The sequence below is a fragment of the Phalacrocorax carbo genome, chromosome 1 (genome assembly GCF_963921805.1).
Source record: "Phalacrocorax carbo chromosome 1, bPhaCar2.1, whole genome shotgun sequence".
NCBI classification, from domain to species: domain Eukaryota; kingdom Metazoa; phylum Chordata; class Aves; order Suliformes; family Phalacrocoracidae; genus Phalacrocorax; species Phalacrocorax carbo.
In genome coordinates, this window is record NC_087513.1 from 217,436,424 (window position 1) to 217,459,758 (window position 23,335).

Here is a 23,335-nt window from a genome sequence, read left to right on the forward strand (position 1 = left end):
TATTTAGATTATTATTTTTCCCCTCAAGCGTGACGTTCGTGCCGCGCCGGCGGCGGCGAAGCAGGCAGGGAGACAGGCGGTGACCCCGACCTGGCCACCCCCTGCCAGAGCCCACCTTGTGCTCACCACCCCGGTGGGTTTTCTAGGTTCTGGCAGCAAATGACCTGCTTTTGGCAGGGGGGACAGGGGATGTGGGGCACGGAGGGATGCAAAAATCCAATATCTCTATAAATAACCCCCGTCCCTGAGGTCCTGGCTGCTCCCCAGAGCGGCACAGATGGGAGCACCCCCGGGAAAGAACCGGCAGCCCTCAGAGGGCCTTTCCCTGGCACAGACACGTCCTTCCTCCTGACACGGATGCCGGCACCCCGGAGCACCCGGCGGGAGCCGCCGGCGAGCCCCGGCACGGCCACCCACCCGCTGCACCCAGGCCTGCCGCACGGAGCCAGCCCCTGCCTTCAAAGGCTGCTCTTTTAGGGGTGAACGCTGCAAATTAAAACTGCAGCCCCTGCAGCTCCCCCCCCCCCGCCCCGAGCAAGGCACCCCCCCATGCAGGCGCAGCCCCCAGCCCCGCATCCCCGAGCATCGTCCCGACGGCCCCGGCAGCAGCAGCAAGGCGACGCAAGGAACCAGCCCGCCGTTACCGGAGGACGAAGCAGCGACCGTCCCGGTTCCAGCCGCGCAGCGCCGGCAGCCTGTGCCGGAGCAATTCTTCAGGCCGTGCCAGAAGTACCCGGGACGTGGTGGTGAGGAGGAGGAGGAGGAGGAGGAAGGCGAGAAAAACCCGCCGGCGGCGTTGCCTGGCGTTTGGGCGCTATCGGCGGCGACCGGCGCTGCACGGGAGCTGCTGGCAGGGATCCTGGCAGGGATCCTGGCAGCCCCGGCAGAGCCGCAGCTGCCGGCGTTGTTTGGCCGTGAATTGGGACGCGCTGAGTCAGTTCTCAAACAGAAAACAAATCTGCCAGCCGGGCCCTCGGGGTCCCGCTCTGCCGGGCTTCACCCCTCTGCCACCGGGCCCACAGCCGGCCCCAGCTCCGCCACTGCTCCCCCCGGCGTCCCCAGGCACGTCCCTCGTCCCGCCAGGCGACAGGACCCCCGGTGAGCGGGGGGACATGGCTATCGCTGCACCTCAGCTCCCCGGGGTGGCCTGGGGACAGGGGCTGGTGGCACAGCCGGGACCCCCAGGAGACTGGGTTATACTGGGGGGGGAGCTGGGGTATACTGGAATTGGGCTGGGGAATAGTGGGGTTGAGCTGGGGTGTGCTGGGATTGAGCTGGGGCGTGCTGGGGGGAAGCTGGGGTGTGCTGGGATTGAGCTGGGGCGTGCTGGGGGGAAGCTGGGGTGTGCTGGGAATGAGCTGGGGTGGGCTGGGAGGAAGCGGGGTTATACTGGAATTGGACTGGGGTGTACTGGGGTTGAAGTAGGGTCTGCTGGGGGTGAGCTGGGGAGTAGTGGGGGTGAGCTGGTGTATACTGGAATTGAGCTGGGGAGTACTGGGGTTGAACTGGGGTGTGCTGGGGGTGAGCTGGGGAGTAGTGGGGGTGAGCTGGTGTATACTGGAATTGAGCTGGGGACTACCAGGCTTGAGGTGGGGAATACTGGGGGTGAGCTGGGACGTGCTGGGGGTGCGGGTCCATTCCGGCGGGGGGCGCAGCCCCGTCGCAGCTGAGCAACTTTGGAGCACGGGTGCAACCCGCCCCCTCCCCCCGCCCCCAGTTCTGCACCCGCAGCAGCTCGGCCCCCCCCCCCCGCAGCCCCCCCCCCCCCCCCCGGGCATCGCCCACCCCAGCGGGCAGCGGGGCAGGGAGAGGAGCCCCGCGTACCTCCGTCCGGCGCCGGGCGGGGCTCCGCGGGGGATGCGGGGGTGCTTCCCGGGGCGGGGGCCGCCAGGGCCCCCCCCAGCCACGCACGGCCCGGGCTTGCTGCTGCGGGGAGGCTCGCCCGCCTCACGGGAACGGGAGCCGAGGGGAAAACCGAAGGGACTTTCCCAAAAAACCCAAAGAATAAGGTTTTTTTTCTTTTCCCTCCGCACCCAGCTCCCAAGGCCTTGGCAAGGGGGAAGAGCGAGGCGGGGCGGTTGCGGGTCACGGGGGGAGGCGGGGGGGGCTCCTGCGGGCACCCCCCCCGCGGCGGGGGCTGCGTGGCGGTGCGGGCGCGCCGCGCTCGGGCTGGCCGGACAACGCTCCCTTCGCCCCGCAGGGCGGCGCGGGGGCGGGCGGGCTGCCCCCCCCCCTGCGCGGGGCCCGCGCCCCCCCGCATCTCCGCCCCCCGCCCACGCCGGGCCGGGCCCGCTGCGGGGGGGGGCCGGGCGCAGCAGCACCCGCGGCCCGATGCCCCCGCCTCGGCCCCGCGTTTGGGGGCGGGGATGCTCTATGGGGGGGCCGCCTGTGGGGCTGGGGTCCGACCCCCCCCCCAAAAGTGCCTCTGCTGCCTGCATCCCCCCATTCCCGCATCCCTGTGCCCCAGAGCCATCGCACCCCCCATTCCCACATCCCTGTGCCCCAGAGCCATCGCACCCCCCATTCCCACATCCCTGTGCCCCAGAGCCATCGCACCCCCCATTCCCGCATCCCTGCGCCCCAGAGCCGTCCCATCCCCCCATTCCCGCATCCCTGCGCCCCAGAGCCATCGCACCCCCCATTCCCGCATCCCGGTGCCCCAGAGCCATCACACACCCCATTCCCGCATCCCTGTGCCCCAGAGCCATCGCACCCCCCATTCCCGCATCCCGGTGCCCCAGAGCCATCACACACCCCATTCCCGCACCCCTGTGCCCCAGAGCCATCACACACCCCATTCCCGCATCCCTGTGCCCCAGAGCCATCGCACCCCCCATTCCCACATCCCTGTGCCCCAGAGCCATCGCACCCCCCATTCCCGCACCCCTGTGCCCCAGAGCCATCACACACCCCATTCCCGCATCCCTGTGCCCCAGAGCCATCGCACCCCCCATTCCCGCATCCCTGTGCCCCAGAGCCATCGCACCCCCCATTCCCACATCCCTGTGCCCCAGAGCCATCGCACCCCCCATTCCCACATCCCTGTGCCCCAGAGCCATCACACCCCCCATTCCCGCATCCCTGCGCCCCAGAGCCGTCCCATCCCCCCATTCCCGCATCCCTGCGCCCCAGAGCCATCGCACCCCCCATTCCCGCATCCCGGTGCCCCAGAGCCATCACACACCCCATTCCCGCATCCCTGTGCCCCAGAGCCATCGCACCCCCCATTCCCACATCCCTGTGCCCCAGAGCCATCGCACCCCCCATTCCCGCATCCCTGTGCCCCAGAGCCATCGCACCCCCCATTCCCACATCCCTGTGCCCCAGAGCCATCACACACCCCATTCCCGCATCCCTGTGCCCCAGAGCCATCGCACCCCCCATTCCCGCATCCCTGTGCCCCAGAGCCATCGCACCCCCCATTCCCGCATCCCGGTGCCCCAGAGCCATCGCACCCCCCATTCCCGCATCCCTGTGCCCCAGAGCCATCGCACCCCCCATTCCCGCATCCCTGTGCCCCAGAGCCATCGCACACCCCATTCCCGCATCCCTGTGCCCCAGAGCCATCGCACACCCCATTCCCGCATCCCTGTGCCCCAGAGCCATCGCACACCCCATTCCCGCATCCCTGCACCCCAGAGCCATCACACACCCCATTCCCGCATCCCTGCACCCCAGAGCCGTCACATCCCCCCATTCCCGCATCCCTGTGCCCCAGAGCCATCGCACCCCCCATTCCCTCACCCCTGTGCCCCAGAGCCATCGCACCCCCCATTCCCACATCCCTGTGCCCCAGAGCCATCGCACACCCCATTCCCGCATCCCGGTGCCCCAGAGCCGTCACATCCCCCCATTCCCACATCCCTGTGCCCCAGAGCCATCACACCCCCCATTCCCGCACCCCTGTGCCCCAGAGCCGTCACATCCCCCCATTCCCACATCCCTGTGCCCCAGAGCCATCACACCCCCCATTCCCGCATCCCTGTGCCCCAGAGCCGTCACATCCCCCCATTCCCACATCCCTGTGCCCCAGAGCCATCACACCCCCCATTCCCACATCCCTGTGCCCCAGAGCCATCACACCCCCCATTCCCACATCCCTGTGCCCCAGAGCCATCGCACCCCCCATTCCCACATCCCTGTGCCCCAGAGCCATCGCACACCCCATTCCCGCATCCCGGTGCCCCAGAGCCATCGCACCCCCCATTCCCACATCCCTGTGCCCCAGAGCCATCGCACCCCCCATTCCCACATCCCTGTGCCCCAGAGCCATCGCACACCCCATTCCCGCATCCCTGTGCCCCAGAGCCATCGCACCCCCCATTCCCGCATCCTGGTGCCCCAGAGCTATCGCACCCCCCATTCCCACATCCCTGTGCCCCAGAGCCATCGCACCCCCCATTCCCACATCCCGGTGCCCCAGAGCCGTCACATCCCCCCATTCCTCATCCCAGTGCCCCAGAGCCATCGCACCCCCCCATTCCCACATCCCTGTGCCCCAGAGCCATCGCACCCCCCATTCCCACATCCCTGTGCCCCAGAGCCATCGCACCCCCCATTCCCACACCCCTGTGCCCCAGAGCCATCGCACCCCCCATTCCCACATCCCGGTGCCCCAGAGCCATCGCACCCCCCATTCCCACATCCCGGTGCCCCAGAGCCATCGCACCCCCCATTCCCACATCCCGGTGCCCCAGAGCCATCACACCCCCCATTCCCGCACCCCTGTGCCCCAGAGCCATCGCACCCCCCATTCCCACATCCCGGTGCCCCAGAGCCATCGCACCCCCCATTCCCGCATCCCTGTGCCCCAGAGCCGTCACATCCCCACATTCCCGCATCCCTGTGCCCCAGAGCTATTGCACCCCCCATTCCCGCACCCCTGTGCCCCAGAGCCATCGCACCCCCCATTCCCGCATCCCGGTGCCCCAGAGCCATCGCACCCCCCATTCCCGCCACCCTGTGCCCCAGAGCCATCGCACCCCCCATTCCCACATCCTGGTGCCCCAGAGCCATCGCACCCCCCATTCCCACATCCCTGTGCCCCAGAGCCATCACACCCCCCATTCCCACATCCCTGTGCCCCAGAGCCATCGCACACCCCATTCCCACATCCCTGTGCCCCAGAGCCATCGCACACCCCATTCCCGCATCCTGGTGCCCCAGAGCTATCGCACACCCCATTCCCGCATCCCTGTGCCCCAGAGCCATCGCACCCCCCATTCCCGCCTCCCGGTGCCCCAGAGCCGCGCTGCCGATCCCCTCCCAAAGCCCTCAGCAGAAGAGGAGGGGGCAGTGGCCTTATCCAGGTCAGGGGGTCGCATACACCGAAGGGCACCCCGAGGCCGCAGGGGACCGGCAGCAGTGCGGGAGGGTCCCCCTGGTGAAGCCGAAGCCTCGCAGACCTCCCCGGCGGCGTTTCGGGGCTCACCAACCTCCTCCCGAGCCAGCGGTGGGACTGAAACTAATACAGCAGCACAAGAAACCCCCCCAGCACAGCCCTCCCGCACCCGGCAGATCCACACCCTCCTCCGGCGCTGCCGATCGCCCGCAGCCTACCTGAGCCCCCGGCTCTGCCCGAAGCCCCCCACCACGCAGCTCCTCCGGCACCCGGCCGCGCTCCGCAGCATCCTCCGCTCCCCTACGGAACCGTTGCTTCTGGCAGCCCCCCAACAGCGAGTCTCTGGCAGCACCTCCAACAGGCAAAAGACCTAAAAAAACCCCCTGCGAGGGGCTTTGACCCCATGGTGGGCCCCCGCCGCGCGTTTCGCTCCGGTTTTGCTCCGGTGTTGCCCCACGGCGGGGTGGAGCGGCGGCCGGCTCCCTTTTTAATTGGGTCCTATTTTTAATGCCGGTTTGGGAGAGGTGCGGGGGGGGGTGGGGAGGATGCAGCCCATGGAAATTAATGGGTGAAATCGGAAGCGAGCGCCCGGCACCCGGCGCGGTCCCACGTGTGACACAACGCGGGGGGCACGCCTGGAGCTGGGGTGCACCGGCTGCGGCCCGTCGGCCGGCCCCAAGCCAGACTCTGGCACGCACCCACCCAGCGAGACCCCGCCGGTGGGCGGAGAGGGGTTTGGGGACCGATGAGGTGTGGGGTGCCCAGAGCACTGGGGGGGGGGGTGTTAGAATAGGGGGGTGCACTGGCTGTAAGCGCATGCAGCTTCGCCCGGGGCTGCACCCCACAAGGAGGGGGGGGTCCCAGAGCTGAGCCTGCTGCAGCTGGGCTCCACGCAGGCCCCCAGTCCCCTGGGGGTGCCAGCCTGTCCCCCAGGACAGAGCATCCCCTGACCCCCCACAGTGCTCCGGGCACCCCAACACCTCGCAGGCCCCCAGTCCCCTGGGGGTGCCAGCCTGTCCCCCAGGACAGAGCATCCCCTGACCCCCCACAGTGCTCCGGGCACCCCAACACCTCGCAGGCCCCCAGTCCCCTGGGGGTGCCAGCCTGTCCCCCAGGACAGAGCATCCCCCTGATGCCCCCCTGTTGCTTCAGGCACCCCAACCCCTCGCAGACCCCAAACCCCTCTCTGTACCCCGAAAAAACACACCCCAGCACAGCAGATCCTCTCCCGGCCCCAGCTGAGATTTGCAAACTGCACCAGTGGGGGGGGACATCCGCGGTGGGGGTCCTAGGTGGGGTCCCCCCCCCAGCACCAGGACTGGCTGCACTCCCGGGAACGGTGACACCCCCCCCCGCGGTCCCCCCTTGATCCCCCCCCGTCCCCAGCGGCTGCTCAAGGTTTGAAGAGAAGCGGGGGGGGGGGGGTGGGGTGTATTCAGGGGGGCCCCCCCCGGGCAGCGAGGGGCCACCTCCGTGCCCCCCGAACCCCGCAGTACCCCCACACTGACCCGGCTGGGCAGCCGTGGGCTCCGCCGGTGGCTCCGGGCTGGGCACAGGGGGGCGCGGGGGGGGGGACACAAAAATCCCTTCCCAGAATTAAATAAATAAAGATTGGCCCTTGCAAAGCCCGGCACCGGGCGGCTGCCCACCACCTGCTCAGCGACCCCCCCCGGCACCCCACCATCCTCACCCTCCTCTCCGTCGCATCCCCCCACGCTCCGTGCACCCCACTGCCCTGGCTCGGGCCCATGGCTGCGGGGGTCCCGGAGGGGACGGTCCCATGCTTGGGGGGACGCTGCTTTTAGGTTTCTTGGCAAACATCGGCAGTTTGGGGGAGGAGGATGAAGGCCTTGGAGGTGTCGCATCTTCCCGAGTGCCAGCTTCCCCCACCACAGCAGAGCGGGGGGCTCGGGGGACACCGCAGGGTCCCCCCACAGAGCCCCCAGCCCTGGAGGACGACAGCATCGATGGCCCCATCCCTGGCAGCCCCTGGCCCCGCAGGCCTGGGGGGGCTTCCCCTTTCCCCATCACCCGCAGGGGTGTTGGGGGGACGCACAGCACCCCGTCCCCCAGCCCCAGCTCCGGGTGGTGACGGGACACTCACCGTTTCCACCTTTTATTCCCATTTTAAGGCGTTTCAAACCTCCTTATAGGGACAGAGAAAAGCTGGAGAACCCATGGATGGACCCCCAAATAGTGCCCCCTCCCCGCCCCCGAGCCCAGTGCCCGGCGACTCCTCTCCCAAAGGTGCTTTGGGAGGGTTGTGCCCCAGCTGGGGTGTCCAACGGGCAGTACTGGTGTTACTGGTCTGGCTGGGGCTGGGGCAAAACCCGCTGCAGGGGCGAGTAGCCTTGCTCCTAATTAGTACCTGGTGCTAATTGGGTTTAGGGTTTTCTTTGGCATCGCCACCGCCGAGAGACCCCCCGGGGTCTCCCCCTGGGCTGAACCCATCGGTGGCTCCGGGGGACCAGCACGGGAGGACCCCAAGGGTGAGCGGGCCCCAGCAGCACCCACCATGACTGCGGACCCCCCTGTGCGAGCCCACCGCCGAGCCGGGGACAGGCACCGAGGCAGGACAGAGAGGCCGAGTCACCCCCCGCGCCAGATTTATTTGTTTTATTCCTAAATAATCAGCTCCGGTACAAGGTACAAAATCTCCCTCCTCCCGTCGCCGCCCCGGGCAATGCGGGGGGCAGGAGCGCGGCCGAGGAGCAGCTCCACAATCCCGATTCAAGGCCTCTAATTCTAGCGCAGAAAGTGTTCAGACACTGAGCTCGGGGCCCCTCGCCTGGAAAGGGGGGGGGGGGGGCAGGAGCCCCCAGAGACACCCCCCCCTAGCATGCCTGGAGGTGGCAGCAGACCCCCAAGTCCCCCCAACCTGCCTGGAAGTGCTGGGAGCCCCCAAGACCCCCCACAGTATACCTGGAGATATCTGAGCTGCTGGGAGACCCCCAGAATACATGGAGGTGCCAGGGGCCCCCCCAAGATGCCCAAACATGCTGGGAGCTCCCAGAGACCCTCCAACGTGCCTGGAGGTGCCAGGAGCACCCCAAGTCCCCCCAAGATGCCTGGAGATGCCAGGAGATGCCAGGACCTCCCAAGTCCCCCCAACATGCAAGGAGGTGCCAGAACACCCCAAGACCCCCCCAGCACACCTGGAGTTGCTGGGAGCCCCCCAGGTCCCCCCAACATGCAAGGAGATGCCACGAGCCCTCAAGACATCCCCCCCCCAGCACACCTGGAGGTTCTGGGAGCCCCCCAAGGTGCCTAGAGGTGCCAAGAGCCCCCCAACCCTTCCTGCATGCCTGGAGGTGCTGAAAGACCCGAGAGGACCCCCCCCACATGCCTGGACGTGCAGGGAACCCCCAAGCCCCCCCCAGCATGCTTGGACGAGCCAGGAGCCCCTTAAGCCCCCCCCCCCCCATGCCTGGAGGTGCTGCAAGACCCCAAAGACACCCCCCCAGCATGCCTGGGGTGCGGACCCCCAAGTCCCCCCACCCCTGGGGGTCACCCCGGGCAGGGGTCCTGCAGGAGGAGGTGGGGACGAGGGGCAGGGGAGCAGAGGGGGAGCGGGGGGAAGGGGCAGGGGGGTGCCCCCAGGGTGGGGGAGCAGGGGCAGGCTCCCCCCTTTCCTTTGCCCCCCCTCCCAGGGCGAGAGCTGAAGGGCACTTCGGGTTTGCCACCGGCGGGGACAAGGTCAGCGCCCTGCGGTGGCTGCAAAGGGACCTGCTCCCCTCCCCGGGGCGGGTGCGGGTGGGGGCAGCCCCCGGGCAGGGGGTGCCCAGCACGGTCCCGCCGCCCCCAGGCCGGGGGGCTGCAGCAGGGGGATCCCCCCCCCCCCGGAGCCAGAAGCGTGGGTGCACGCGCGTGCAAGAGAGGGGCACAAACTGCATTTGGGGGGGGGGGACGGACGGGGGACACAAGGCAGGGACCGAACAGCCCCCCCCCGAGGTGGGGTGGGGGTCTGGGGGTGGGGGGTGTCTCAGTTAACGCTGTCCTCGTCGCTGGCCTCGCCGCGGTCGTCTTTGGTCTCGGCCAAGGAGCTCTCGTCGATGTTCTCCAGCGAGTCGGCGTGCTGGAGGGAGAGCTCGGAGAGCGGCAGGGCGGGCAGCCGGCTCTGCTCGGGGAACAGCCAGGGCTTGAAGTGCGGGTTGTGCTTCTGCTTCCACTCCGGGTACTTCAGGCAAGCCTTGTACATCTTCTTCATCGCCTGGGATGAAGGCTGGGTTGGAGCTGAGCCGGGCAGGGGGCCCCTCGCCCCCCCCCCCCCTCCATGGGAACCCCCACCCCCCACCAGTGCGGCCGACTCACCTTGGGGGCCAGGAACTGCGAGGATTTGTTCACCACCCACTTCGGCAGGGAACCTGCCGGGACGAGAGGAGCGGGGCTGGGACCGGCACCCCCGGCACCCCCCAGCCGCGGGACAGCCGGGACCCCCGGGCACGGCAGCGCCAGCCCCCCCCACCCCCCCCGCCGGGTCACCCTCCTCAGGGACAGTGCGGGGAAATTGGGGTTCAACCCAAACTGCTTCTTGCTAAGTTAAAAAAAAAAGGCGATTTCTGCGTTTTGGCCACCTCTTCTACCCCAAAAAAAGGGATATTTCAGGTGAAAGGGCCCAAAATGTTTCCTCCTGGCGCTGCTCCAGCGCTCCCAGTCTGGCTCCGGCTGCATTCCGAGATGCTCCTGCCTGCCTCCCTGCCTGCTGCTGCCTGTCTCCGGGCCCCCACCCCCATCCCTGAGCCCCCCCACCCCCAGTCCCTGAGCCCCCCACCCCTCCCGGCTCCAGAAAACTTCCAGCCCGATTTATTAAGCTCGGCTGCTCCGTCAGGACAGACCCCTATCCGGAGGGTGACTCTCCCCAAGGGACACGCAGGCAGGACTGGGGTGGGCCAAGCCCTGAGGCGTGGGAGCAGGGGCCCCCCCCTTACCTTTGGGGCCCCCCCCTTACCTTTGGGGTCCACCTGTGCCAGGTAGGTGATGGTGCAGCTCTTGGCTCCCGTCCCCTCGATCAGGTAGCCCGTCTGGATGGAGACAGCTCGCACCATGTCCTTGCGGGGGGGGTACTTCTGCAGGGTGGGGGGACAGCGATTGGGGGGGGACAGGACACCCCCGAGTCGGTGGCGCTGGCAGGACGGGGTACAGGCAAGCACCGACAGCAGGCAGGGCTCCTCTGACACCCCCACCCCGCAGCCCCCCGATGCCTCCAGCCTCCCCCCGAGCTCTGATGGCAAACCCAGCCCCACGGCGGCGGGGGCAGCGCCCCCAGCCGCCCCCCCGCCCCCCCTGGGGACTCACGGGGTGCTTCACGGAGTAGTTCATGATGATGTAGTCGGTGCCCATGGGCAGCCAGGAGCGGAGCGTGACGACGTCCCTGTTCTTCAGGGGCTTGGGGCACTTCCCTGGGGACAGCAGCGGTGGGGGGTGGGGGTGAGACCCCCCCCCACAGTGCGGGCATCCCTCACGGGGGTCCCAACCTGCCCCCCAAACCCCTCCTGAACTGGTTCCCGGCAGCTCCCAGCGATACCCGGGCACCCCAGCACCCACCAAACCCACGGGTGCTGAACCCAGGGGCGCTGCCACGACCGCCCCAGGGCTCGGCTCCCCCCCTGGGTCCCCCCCCAGCCCCCTCCTCACAGGCATAGTAGCCCACGTCGGAGTTGACAGTCAGCTTCCCGATGTCGAAGGTCTCAATGACGTTGGTGTCCCACTTTTTCCGGTACTCGATGTCATGCAGCACGTCGTAGAGCGTCTCCGCCGGCACGTCCTTGCACTCCATCCTGCACTGCAGGGGCGGGCGGGTGAGAAACCGCCCCGGGGGGACCCCCGGGCTGGGGGTCTCCGCTCGGGCTCCCCAAAACCCAACGCAAAACCCCCTCAGAGGAGCCGGATCCCAACCAGCAGCTCAGCCCAGTCTGGCCCAGTTTGCCACCTTGCAGCCCGGGTACGCAGGGCCAGCTACGCCCCGAGGCAGCGCGGAGCTGAGCCCCAGGTGCTGGGGGGACCTTCTGGGGGGGTCACCCTCCCGCCTCGCCTCTTCCCCCCATCGCTGGCCTCCCCCCGAAGCAGCACCCCTGCACGGGGCACCCAGGGTGCAACGGGGGGCCGGTGGGGCAGCGAGCATCGTGCCGGGGGGGCTGGAGCAGGGAGCAGCCCCCCCCCACCCCCAGGTTAGGAGCAGCTCCAGTAACCATGGCAGCCAAATCCTCGGGAAGGCGAGAAGAAAGGAGAAGCTGCCGTCCTCCCCCGGCAGCGGGGACGCCACCGGCCACGGCCAAGGGCCGCCGGAGCCGTGCCGTGGGGCGGTGCAGGGGTCCGTGCCGTGGGGCGGGGGGGATGCTGCTCCTGCACCCCCGGCAAACACATGTGCCCCCGGCGCCTCCGTGGTGGGTACCGGCATCCTGCCCCCCCACCGAATGCCACCGGCCCCCGGCCCCTCCCCAAGGACACACCAGCACCCCCCAGGGCCCAGGCACCCAGCACCCATATGGGGAGGGCCAGGCTGGGCTGTGCCCCCTCCTCGCTCCCCTTTAGCAGCCGGGGGAGGAGGGGGCTGCTGGTAGGCTCTTCCTTTAGGACCAGCTTTAGGGGCGAAGGCGCCGCGGCCACTGGAGACCCCCGGCCCTGGGGCTCGTCGTCCCGGCACCTGGCCCCTCCAGCAGCGAGCGGGGCACGACCGCGGCTCGCAGAGCCAAAGCCTCCACCCACGGAGCCCGTCCCCACCCCACGGAGCCTGTTCCCAACCCCACGGGACCTGTCCCCAGCCCTACAGAGCCCACCTCCAACCCCATCATGCCTGTCCCCAACCCAACGGAGCCCGTCCCCAACCCCACAGAGCCCACCTCCAACGCCACCAAGTCTGTCCCCAACCCCATAGAGCCCATCCCTCCCCCATGGAACCTGTCCCCAACGCCACAGTGCCCATCTCCAATCCTATCATGCCTGTCCCCAACCCCCGGGACCTGTCCCCAACCCTACAGAGCTTGTCCAACCCCACAGAGTCCATCTCCAACCCCAAGTCTGTCCCCAACCCCACAGAGCCCATCCCCAATGCCATGGAGTGTCCCCAACCCCACAGAGCCCGTCCCCAATGCCATGGAGTGTCCCCAACCCCACAGAGCCCATCTCCAACCCCATGGAGTCTGTCCCCAACCCCACAGAGCCCGTCCCCAATGCCATGGAGTCTGTCCCCAACCCCACAGAGCCCATCCCCAACCCCATGGAGTCTGTCCCCAACCCCACAGAGCCCATCCCCAATGCCATGGAGTCTGTCCCCAACCCCACAGAGCCCATCTCCAGCCCCATGGAGTCTGTCCCCAACCCCACAGAGCCCATCCCCAATGCCATGGAGTCTGTCCCCAACCCCACAGAGCCCATCTCCAACCCCATGGAGTCTGTCCCCAACCCCATAGAGCCCATCCCCAATGCCATGGAGTCTGTCCCCAACCCCACAGAGCCCATCTCCAACCCCATGGAGTCTGTCCCCAACCCCACGGAGCCCATCCCCAATGCCATGGAGCCTGTCCCTAACCCCACAGAGCCCGTCCCCAATGCCATGGAGTCTCTCCCCAGTGCCATGGAGTGTCCCCAACCCCACAGAGCCCGTCCCCGGTGCCATGGAGCCTGTCCCCAACCCCACAGAGCCCGTCCCCAATGCCATGGAGCCTGTCCCCAGTGCCAGGGAGTGTCCCCAACCCCACAGAGCCCATCCCCAATGCCATGGAGCCTGTCCCCAACCCCACAGAGCCCGTCCCCAATGCCATGGAGCCTGTCCCCAGTGCCATGGAGTGTCCCCAACCCCACGGAGCCCATCCCCGGGTCGGAGCCTGTCCCGCTGTGTCTTGCATTGCAACCCCGCCACGTGAGCCTCCATTTGGCCAAAAACTCAGAAGGGGACAGTTTTGCAAGGCCATTTTAGGGAGCACAGCCCCGGGCGCCGTGCCGGGGGACCACCCCGCTCCCCACCCGCACCCAGGCGCCCCCGGCGCCCTGCCCACGCCGGCCGGGGCGCCGCTGCCACCCCCGTTTATTCCGAAAGCGGCGAGGCAGGTCGGCCGAGCCGTGCCCACGCGGGCAGGACCAGCCGGGTGACTCAGGACCTGCCTGCGTGCCACCGGCTGCCTGACTCACGTCCCTGGGGGTGCCGGGGGGGGGGGTCGTTTTGCCGGGACAGGGGACGGTGCCACCGGGAATTGCCCAGAGCTGCGCGCGCCCCAGCCCTGAGTCAATATTGACTCTGACGTCTACGTGGTGGGGAGGAGGAGGAGGAGGAAGGAAGAACAAGAGGAGGGAGGTGAACGCAATGGGTGCAAGGGGCCACCCGTGCCAGGCTCTGCCCCGATGCCCTCCCCGGGATGGGGGCTGCCTGCGGGCACCCGCACCGTGCCCGGCACCGCTGGCACCAGGAGGAGAAGTCCCCGGGGCTGGGGTTGTGCTGGGCACGAGGGGATGGCCGACGGCGTGCCGGGCTGTGGGACAGGAGCAGATCCAAGGGGGAGACCCCCTCGCCTTCAGGGCGGGGGCTGTGGCCACCTTGGGGACACACAGAGGCCACCCAGGTGGTTGGGGGCTGAGGGGTCCCCTGGGATGGAGTAAATCTCCCATGGGGGTCACCTCAACCCCCCACCCCGCATCCTCAGGATGCCGGCACTGCTACGAAGCCCCGGCTTTGCCGCCGGCATCGCCTCCTGCCCGGAGCAGGTATCCCCAGCTCCGGGGGTGCCGGGCGCCTGGTGCGGGCAGCGCCGGCGGCCACGGCCACGCAGGTCGTTAATTAAAGAGAAGATCTCCCCCCGCCGCCCCGATGTTCGGCGCAATCATTAGCGAGCGGGCGCCGCGTCTCAAGGTGACCCGATGAATAAGTAACGAGCGGGAGCCGGGCAGCGACGGCCGGCGCGTGTGTCCCAGAGCCCGGCCACGCCAGCGGCCCCGGCAAGGCCCAGCAAAGCTCCAGCTTCCCCAGTGCGTCCCACGGGATGGCTCCCGGCCATCCTTTCGGAGCAGCCCCTTCCCAGAGACACTCGGGTCCCCCACGCACCAGCTTGCTGCCCCACCGGGGAGGAGATGGGGGGTTCCCGGCCAGGGTCCCCCATCCCGGGCACCGCGAGGGTTAACGGGCAGCCCCAAGGCCATCGAAACCCCCAGCTCGGCCGATGAATCAGCCCTGGGTTGTGTCAGGTCCCGGTGGCACAAACTTGTTTCCAGACTCCAGAAAACAGGTTAGACGAGAGCTGCATCCCTAATGGGAGGAGAGGAGAGGAGAGGGGGGACGGCAGCCGCTTCAGAGCAGGGCGAGACCTTCGCGTTTCATTTAATTACAAAGCAGCAGCAGGAGCGAGAAAGCCAGCGAGCAAACAGCGAGGAAAAACAGCTCCTGGGAGGCTGCCGGTGCCAGGCGCAGCGGGCAGCCCCCAGCCCCCTCCCCAGGGAGCTGCGGCGTGGGGGGCGACCGCGCCGGCTCGGCCCCGCTGGGCCACGTCAGCGATGCCACGTGTGCCCGTCCCGCCGGATGGCACGAAATCCAGTGGGAGCAGCCCGGTCTGGGTGGGAGGCGCTGGGTCTGGGTCCTGCTGGGGGTCAGGGGGGTGGCACAGGGTCTGTGGGTCCCCCCCGCATTCCCCAATCCCTGCCTGGAGCAGCACCGTGCCACTCAGCACACGCACGGCATCGACATATAAACAACCAGCAGGATCTTTCCGAGCAGAATCCGGCCAGGAGGGTGCTGGGGGGGCCGGGACCTGGTGGGGAGGGGGCTCAGAGCACCCCGCGGGGCTGGCGAGGCTTTGGGGGGGACGCAGCGAGAGGAGCAGGCGTGGGGAGCAAAGGTGGCTGGAGGGAAGGTGACCACCCCCACGGTAAACAGGGACCTTGGACTTTCTGGGATGAAGAGACTCCTCTGTGGGGTTTAACCGAGCAGCCCCCCAAGCCTGGGCTCCCCCCGGCACAGAGAGCGATGGACTGTGCTGCCCCAGCCCTGGGGTGCTGCCACGGCTCGGGGACCCCCGTGGGTGAGGGGTGCCTTTGGCTACCGACCGCCCCGTGGCAGGATGTGCTGGGCCGGGACGTCCTGGTGCGCACCTGCCGCGCCGGTCGCTGCAGACGTGGCACACTGGGATTGCTGGGATGGGCAGGGGACAGGTGGGGGACGGGCAGGGGACAGGTGGGGGACACACCCCCACCCCAGCACCCACCCTGCTGCGTGCTCGCACCCAAGCACCTCCACAGATTGCTGCACCCCAACCCCACCGGAGACATTTTGGGATGCAGCAACGCCCCCAGGAGCCGGCGGCAGGGCTGGGGGGGCACGGGGGGGGGGGCTCAGCACGGGGGGCCACGGCGCTGTGCGTACGCCAGCGCGGCCGGGGAGATGCCCAGGCGCCACAAAGATGGGTGCTCTGCATCCCGCTGGCCGCGTGTCCCAATGTGGGGGGAGCAGCGCCAGGGAGCCCCCACACCCCAAAAGACTGTCTCCCCGCTCCGGGCTCGCTGCTACGGCACCGGAGGCTGCCGCCACCGGGGCATGGCGGGGCCCTGTCCCGGGGTCACCGCAGCCCAAACACGCAGCCGTGGCTCTGCCACGCTGGCCAACGCCGGGGTGCAGAGGCGATTTCGCAGCGGGCGCAGGCGTGGTGGGAGCCGGGCACAGCCGGTGCTCCTGCCACCGCCACCACCCCAGGGACAGGTTTCCCCGGCGCTCCCGGCACCGCTTGTTTGCGCGGCGGCTGCTGCAGAGCAGCGTGGGAGCAGGCCGCGGCACCGCCGCCACCGCCTCCGCTCCGCCAACGACCCCGCCGGGCTGCCGCCGCTCGCTGCCGGGCCTCGGCGCGGCGGCGAGGGCAACGGAGCCCGTTGCACCGGGGAAGGCTGGCAGGGACGGTGGCAGCAGCCGGCCCTGCAGAGACGCCAGCCGGAGGCTCCGGCGTGGCACGGCGGCCCGCGGCCACCGGCAACGCCAGCCTGACGCCGCTCCTCTCCCAAGTTTTCCCTTCCGTTCCCAGTGCCCGGTCCCCGCTAACGCTCCCCGTGCGCCCGCTTTGCCGGAGGGACGAGCGTGCACCCACCTACCCGTGGGCCCCCCGGGACACCCCGCGCCGCCCCCCAAGGCACACTCAGCACCGCAGCCCCGCTCTTCCCTGCGCCCCGGGATCTCGCTCCCTGGTTTTTAAGGTGAAGGGATCCGAGCCGGCAGCCCGGTTTCCCCCAGTAAAGCCCACCCGATGGGCTCTGGGCGGCACGCCAGCCCCGCAGCCGCTCAGGCCCGCCTGTGCCAGCCCGGCAAACGGGCGCCGGGGTGGGCAGGGACCCGCTGGAGGGGACCACCCCGAGAGCCCCGGGAGCTCCGGTCCGTACGGGAGGAGAGGGGGCTGCAAGCAGGCACCCCGCAGGGTGAGGGGACAGGCGGGGGCAGCCCGATGGGGACACGGGGTGAGGATGGAGCAGGGCTGGCAGCGGGGCGGAGCCCCCAGGAGCCCCCCAGCCCGGGCCTGGCCACATCTCCTCCATGCAGGGAGTGCTGGGGGGGTCCCAGGGGTGGGGTGGGGGGAACACAGGCAGGTCCCACACCCGCCAGGGTCCCTGTTTGTCCCTGTTTGAGTCCCCAGCCACGCCTGTGCAACCCCTTTGTTCCCAGGGGTCCCTACTGGTCCCTGCCCACCCCAGGGTGCCAGCTCACCTGTGGGGTCTTGCTTGTCCTGGGGTCCCCACTCAGCCCCAGAGTCCCCGTCTGTCCTGGGGTGCCAGCTCACCCCTGGGACCCCACTTGTCCTGGGGTCCCCCTTTGCAATAGGGTGCCAGCTCAGCTGAGTCCTCACTTGCCCCAGGGTGCCGTATCACCCAAGGGTCCCCACTCGCCCCTGGGGTCCCCATTCACCCCAGGGTGCTGCATCACCCCAGGGTCCCCCCTCGCCACAGGACTCCCACATGCACCCAGAGTCCCTGCTCGCCCTTGGGTGCTGGCTCACCCCAGCGTCCTTCCTTTCCCCCAGGGTCCCCTGGCACCCACTTGCCCCAGGGTCCCCATTAACTCCTGGGGTCCCCACTCACCCCCAGGGTCCCCTTTCAACCTAGGGTGCTAGTTCACCCCCCGAGTCCGCACTTGCCACAGGGTCCCCAATAACCCCTGGGGTCCCCGCTGCCCCCAGGCTGCTGCATCACCCCAGGGTCCCCATTTGCCACAGGATTCCTTCTTGCACCCACAGTCCCTGCTTCCCCCAGGGTACTGGCTCACCCCGAGCCCCCACTCACTGCGGGGTCCCCACTCACCCCAGGGTGCTGCATCGCCCCAGGGTCCCCACTCGCGGTGGGGTCCCAACTCACTCCAGGGTGCTGGCTCACCCCCGAGCCCCCACTCACTGCGGGGTCCCCGCTCACCCCAAGGTGCTGCATCGCCCCAGGGTCCCCACTTGCCACAAGATTCCTGCTGGCACCCACAGTCCCTGCTCGCCCTTGGGTGCTGGCTCACCCCAGGGTCCCCACTCGCGATGGGGTCCCTGCTCACCCCAGGGTGCTGCGTCGCCCCAGGGTCCCCACTCGCGGTGGGGTCCCCGCTCAGGCCTGAGCCCCCACTCACCGCAGGGTCATCGCCCCAGGGTCCCCCCTCGCCTCCCGGTCCCCCCCCGTCCCCCGTCCCCCGCTGCCCCCCGGGGCCCCCCGGGCGCTGGGTCCCCCCGGTGCCCGGTGCCGGTGCCCGGTGCCGGTGCGGGGGGGGTCTCACCTTGATCTTGTGGAGGGCTCGCTCGGGCTCCAGCAGCTGCACCCAGACGGCCACCCCCGCCTTGCTGTAGGTGAGGCTCCAGCCCCGCTCCGACTCGCACTCCGCACGGAACGCCCCGAAGTCCCGGTCGTCGGGGATCTGGACGCTATCGCGACCCGACATAGCCCCGCGACACCCCACCCCCGCCCCCCCCCCGCCCACCAACACCGTTGCTGGTGCCGGTGCCGCGGGGTCGCGGCGGCCCTACGGGGGAGGCGGCGGCGGCATCCCCAGTGCGCGGTGCGCGATGGGGCCGGGGCGGGGCCGGGGCGGGGCCGGGGCGGGGCCGGGGCGGGGCCGGGGCGGGGCCGGGGCGGGGCCGGCAGCCGGGGAGGGCACCGCGAGCACGGGGGCGGGGGGACAGCCCGTGGGGGGGGGGCACCGGGAGCACCGGGGGGGGAGGAGGAGAGGGCGGGGGGGGGCACAGGGAGTACCGATGGGGGGAGCTCCGGGGGCGGGGTCACAGCCCGGGGAGGGGGGGCAGCGGGAGCTCCGGGAGGGGGAGAGCCCGGGTGGGGGGGCACCGGGAGCATGGGGACACACAGAGAGATGCAGACGGCTGTTGCACAGACACCCCCAGCGCACACACCCCCCACCCGTGCAACCCCCTGCACACACGCCCTGTGCATTTGTACGCTCATGTTCCCACCTGGATGCACAAACACGGGTGCACACGCGTGTCCCTGCCTGCACAAACACACAGCGGCACACACGCGGGTGCACACGCGTGTCCCTGCCTGCACAAACGCACAGCTGCACACACGCGGGTGCACACGCGTGTCCCTGCCTGCACAAACGCACAGCTGCACACACGCGGGTGCACACGCGTGTCCCTGCCTGCACAAACGCACAGCTGCACACACGCGGGTGCACACGCGTGTCCCTGCCTGCACAAACACACAGCGGCACACACGCGGGTGCACACGCGTGTCCCTGCCTGCACAAACACACAGCGGCACACACGCGGGTGCACACGCGTGTCCCTGCCTGCACAAACGCACAGCGGCACACACGCGGGTGCACACGCGTGTCCCTGCCTGCACAAACGCACAGCTGCACACACGCGGGTGCACACGCGTGTCCCTGCCTGCACAAACACACAGCGGCACACACGCGGGTGCACACGCGTGTCCCTGCCTGCACAAACGCACAGCGGCACACACGCGGGTGCACACGCCTGTCCCTGCCCGCACACACACACACGTGTGCACACGCCCTTCCCCAGGCCTGCTCACACCGTCCTGCGCTGCACCCCTGCGCCTCACCCTGGGCCCGGGGTGCTGCGGGAGGGGGTCCCGGCCACGGCAACTCCCCGGCTTTGAAGGATGCCCTTGGAGTGGGACTAAAGGGCCACGGGTGCCGACGGTGTGGGTCCAGGCCCCGCGGCTGTGCCACCGCGTCCCCGTGCAGGCACGTGAGCGTGACATGGAGGGTTTGGTGCTGGGTCCAGTCCTGTTTAATATATTCATCAGTGACCTGGATGATGGGACAGAGCGTAACCTCGGCAAGTTCGCTGATGGTCCCAAGCTGGGAGGGGCGGCTGATGCACCCGAAGGCTGTGCTGGCATCCAGCGAGTCCTGGCCAGGCTGGAGAGCTGGGCCCAGGGGAACCTCGGGGAATTCAGCAAGAGCCAGTGCAGGGTCCTGCCCCTGGGGAGGAACAGCCCCCCGCACCAGCACAGGCTGGGGGGGACCTGCTGGAGAGCGGCTCTGCTGAGAGGCCCTGGCAGTGCCTGGGGGCAGCGAGGTGACCCTGAGCCAGCACCGGGCCCTTGGGGCCAGGGGGGCCAGCGGTGCCCTGGGGGGCATGGAAAGGAGCGTGGCCAGCAGGGCGAGGGAGGTTCTCCTCCCCCTCTGCTCTGCCCCAGTGAGGCCACACCTGCAGGGCTGCAGCCAGGTCTGGGCCCCCCAGTTCAAGAAGGGCAGGGAGCTGCTGGAGCAAGGCCAGCGCAGAGCTGCCAAGGGGATCAGGGGCTGGAGCATCTCCCTTGGGAGGAAAGGCTGAGAGACCTGGGCTTGTTCAGCCTGGAGGAGAGAAGGCTGAGGGGGGTCTCATCAGTGCTTATCAATATCTGAAGGGTGGGTGTCAGGAGGATGGGGCCGGGCTCTTTTCAGCGGTGCCCAACGCCAGGCCAAGGGGCCACGGGCACAAGCTGGAACACGGGAAGCTCCCCCTGAACATGAGGACAAACCCCTTTGCTGTGCGGGTGCCAGAGCAGGGGCACAGGCTGCCCAGAGAGGCTGTGGGGTCCCTTCCCTGGAGACATTCACCCCCCGCCTGGACGCGGCCCTGTGCCCCTGCTCTGGGGGTGCCTGCTCCAGCAGGGGTGGGACGGGGTGAGTTCCAGAGGGCCCTTCCAGCCCCCACCACGCTGGGACTCTGTGAACGTGTCCCCCCATGCCGGGCCCTGCTGCGGCAGTGCCGCGGTGCAGCTGGCCGGGAGCCATCGGCAGTGCTGACTCGGAGGCAATTTTTGGAAGTGCTGGGGCTTCCCGGCTGGCTCTGGAAATGCTGCAGACTCAGGATTTCTTCCTCTGCGAAGAAAGCCTTTTCCAGCTCCCGCTGCCACAAATAACCGGTTAAAGGAGGGCGCAGCAGCCGGGCGTTTGCTTAGCGCAGCAAAGCCAAGCTCTCCTCGGCAGCCTGGGACCCGCAGCGAGGAGGGTGGGAGGCGCAGAGCCCCTTCCCGGGCTGCGAGCCCAAGGATGGGGCCCTTCCCTGGATGCCGTAACCGGAGGAGAAGGGGGGCAAGGGGGTGTCGCTGCGCTCGGCGCGTGCAGCACGGGGACCCCGCATCGCCCCACGGCTGCTCCCGGCAGTCCTGACCCACGAAAAAGAACCGGAGGGAGGCTTCGATCGCCAGCGCTGTGTCTGGTCGGCCGGTGAAACCGGCGGGGGGGTTTGTCCCACCCCGTCCCCGCAGGCGAGCGGAGCGGGTGCCGGCACCCCGCAGCCTTTCCCAGCCGGCTGCGCCCCCTCCCCGGGCGATCCCGGCTCTCCGCCGGGAGCAGGATCACCCACGTCCCCAGACGGGGCCTGCCGCACGCCGCGGTGCGCGGAACCCGAGCCGAAAATAGGACAGACGTCATCGGCAGGCCCAGAAATCCTGCCTGCGCGGGGGGCACGGCGCGAGGCGGCCGGCTGCGGGCTGGGGCTGGGGGGCTGGGCAGGGGGGCTGGGGGGACTGGGCTGGGGGTCTGGGCTGGGGTCTGGGCTGGGGGACTGGGGGCACTGGGCTGGGGGTCATGGCTGGGGTCTGGGCTGGGGAAACTGGGCAGGGGGAGCTGAGTTGGGGAGCTTGGCTGGGGGGGACAGGGCTGGGGGGCTGGGCTGGGGGGCTGGGCTGGGAGTACTGGGAGATGAGGGGCAGAGCTGTGGGAGGCAGGGAGTCAGACTGGGGGAACTGGGCTGTGGAACTGGGAGAGCCAGGCTGGGGGAGCCAGGCTGAGGAGCAGGGCTGGGGGACTGGGCTATGGAACTGGGGGAACTGGGCTGGGGGAGCAGGGCTGGGGGACTCGGCTATGGAACTGGGCTGGGGGACTGGGCTGGGGGACTGGGAGAACTGGGCTGAGGAGCAGGGCTGGGGGACTGGGAGAACTGGGCTGGGGGACTGGGCTGGGGAACTGGGCTGTGGAACTGGGGGAACTGGGCTGAGGAGCAGGGCTGGGGGACCGGGGGAACTGGGCTGGGGGACTGGGCTGGGGGACTGGGCTGTGGAACTGGGGGAACTGGGCTGAGGAGCAGGGCTGGGGGACCAGGGGAACTGGGCTGGGGAACTGGGCTGAGGAGCAGGGCTGTAGAACTGGGGGAACTGGGCTGGGGGAGCTGGATGTGGAACTGGGGGAACTGGGCTGGGGGGGCTGATTGCTGAGGAGCAGAGCTGTGGGAGGCAGGGAGTCAGACTGGGGAACTGGGCTGTGGAACTGGGGGAACTGGGCGGCCTGCACCACCAGCAGCACCTGCGACACAACTCACAGCCCACCTGAACCCCGCACTGGGTGCAGAAATGCCGATTCCTGGCTGCTCCCAGTACCAGGCGGCGGGAACTGGGAGGGGAGCGAGGGGAGTGAGGGGAGCAGCCCCCTCCCCTCCTCTCCAGGGCCACCCCGTGTCCATTTGCTCTTCCCAGCCACAATCCTTCCTCCCTGCTGTCTCCCGGTGCACCCCGGCAGAGAGCACGGCACAGGCCGGCTGCGCGGTGCTGAGCTCGCTGCGCCACGAGCCCTAACCCTGCCCCTCCGCTCTGCAGCTCCCGACAGGCTTTAATTAGCAGAGCACCCAGCTAAATTAGCCGTGCAAATGCGTTCCACGCTGCCAGCCTCTGCCGAGGGCTGCGGGCACGGCCGGGCGGCCGCTGAGGAGCCGGTGGAGGGATGCAAAAATTGGGTTATAAAGGTTTATCGCTAAGTCAGAGAAAATGGTTTGGTTTCCCACAGGAGGCCGAGCCGCCGCGGTCACCGGCAAGCTCCCGCGAGCTCCCCGGAGCTTTGCAGCATGTCTTGGCCCAGCAGCGCCCGGCATGAGCTCTGCGTTCAGCTCTCCTTCTCCAGGGGCTGGTGGGCAGAAAGCGGATATTGAATAATGCATGCGATAAAACCAATTCTTCCCAATAAACCTGATTTTCCTCATCAACTTCTCCTCGCTTTTATTTTTCTTGCTAAAATGCAACTTATTAGCAACCCAGTTTAAACGCCCCAGGCACTGAGCTTGTTAGAGCCTATTAAAGCGCTGTGTAATGGTGCATAATGTCAAACCCTGCAAGCGGCTGCTGGGATAACGAAGACACGGGGAGCGGCGGCTGCAGCCCCCCGGCGAATCCCGGTGCGGGAAAGGGCTCCAGGCAGCCATGGCTTCCCCAGCTCGTGCCACGGTTTAATACCGTTTTCTTCACCAAATAACGAAGCAGAAATGCCTGTTTTCCTCCTGGAGCTGTAAGTGCGTGTGAGAGACTTGGCGAATTCCTCCGGCTCTGAAATATTGATGGGCCTGGAGGAGAGAAAGAGGAGACGCAGCCTGCTAACAGCCTGCCTGCTGTCCTCCCGCTCCTTTAGGTGCCAGATATATGAGGGTAGAGAAAAAAGCATTCCCGACCAGCGCACAATAATTTAAACGACCATTTCTGTCGCCCTCGCGGTGAGCCTTTCTCCCAGTGAAACCCCGCGCGACGCTTGCCGTTTGTCTCGCCCCTGCAACACGCAGTTCTACATTTTCTTTCTCTTAAGCATCCAGGTATACGCATTTTTAT

General features: G+C 68.7%; 1 protein-coding gene across 1 annotated transcript; it reads right to left on the reverse strand.

The window, feature by feature from the left end:
• Window positions 1–7,942: 7,942 nt before the first annotated feature.
• STARD10 (StAR related lipid transfer domain containing 10) lies at window positions 7,943–18,336 on the reverse strand. Its single transcript, XM_064441611.1, has 6 exons — window positions 18,051–18,336; window positions 10,976–11,123; window positions 10,637–10,740; window positions 10,290–10,407; window positions 9,653–9,705; window positions 7,943–9,551 (listed from the first exon to the last, which is right to left on the reverse strand). Exons 1-6 carry the CDS (start codon window positions 18,210–18,212, stop codon window positions 9,324–9,326), a joined length of 813 nt encoding a protein of 270 aa, XP_064297681.1. The 5' UTR covers window positions 18,213–18,336; the 3' UTR covers window positions 7,943–9,323.
• Between the last annotated feature and the right edge of the window lie 4,999 nt (window positions 18,337–23,335).

What these genes read in the sequence shown, in the direction of transcription:
- STARD10 (XM_064441611.1), bottom strand. Translation starts at nt 18,212, where the DNA reads ATGTCGGGTCGCGATAGCGTCCAGATCCCCGACGACCGGGACTTCGGG. An exon ending in ACTACTCCGTGAAGCACCCC is followed by an intron (nt 10,408 to 10,636) that starts GTGAGTCCCCAG and finishes CCCACCCTGCAG; the next exon opens with AAGTACCCCCCCCGCAAGGA. An exon ending in GGCACAGGTGGACCCCAAAG is followed by an intron (nt 9,706 to 10,289) that starts GTAAGGGGGGGG and finishes TCGTCCCGGCAG; the next exon opens with GTTCCCTGCCGAAGTGGGTG.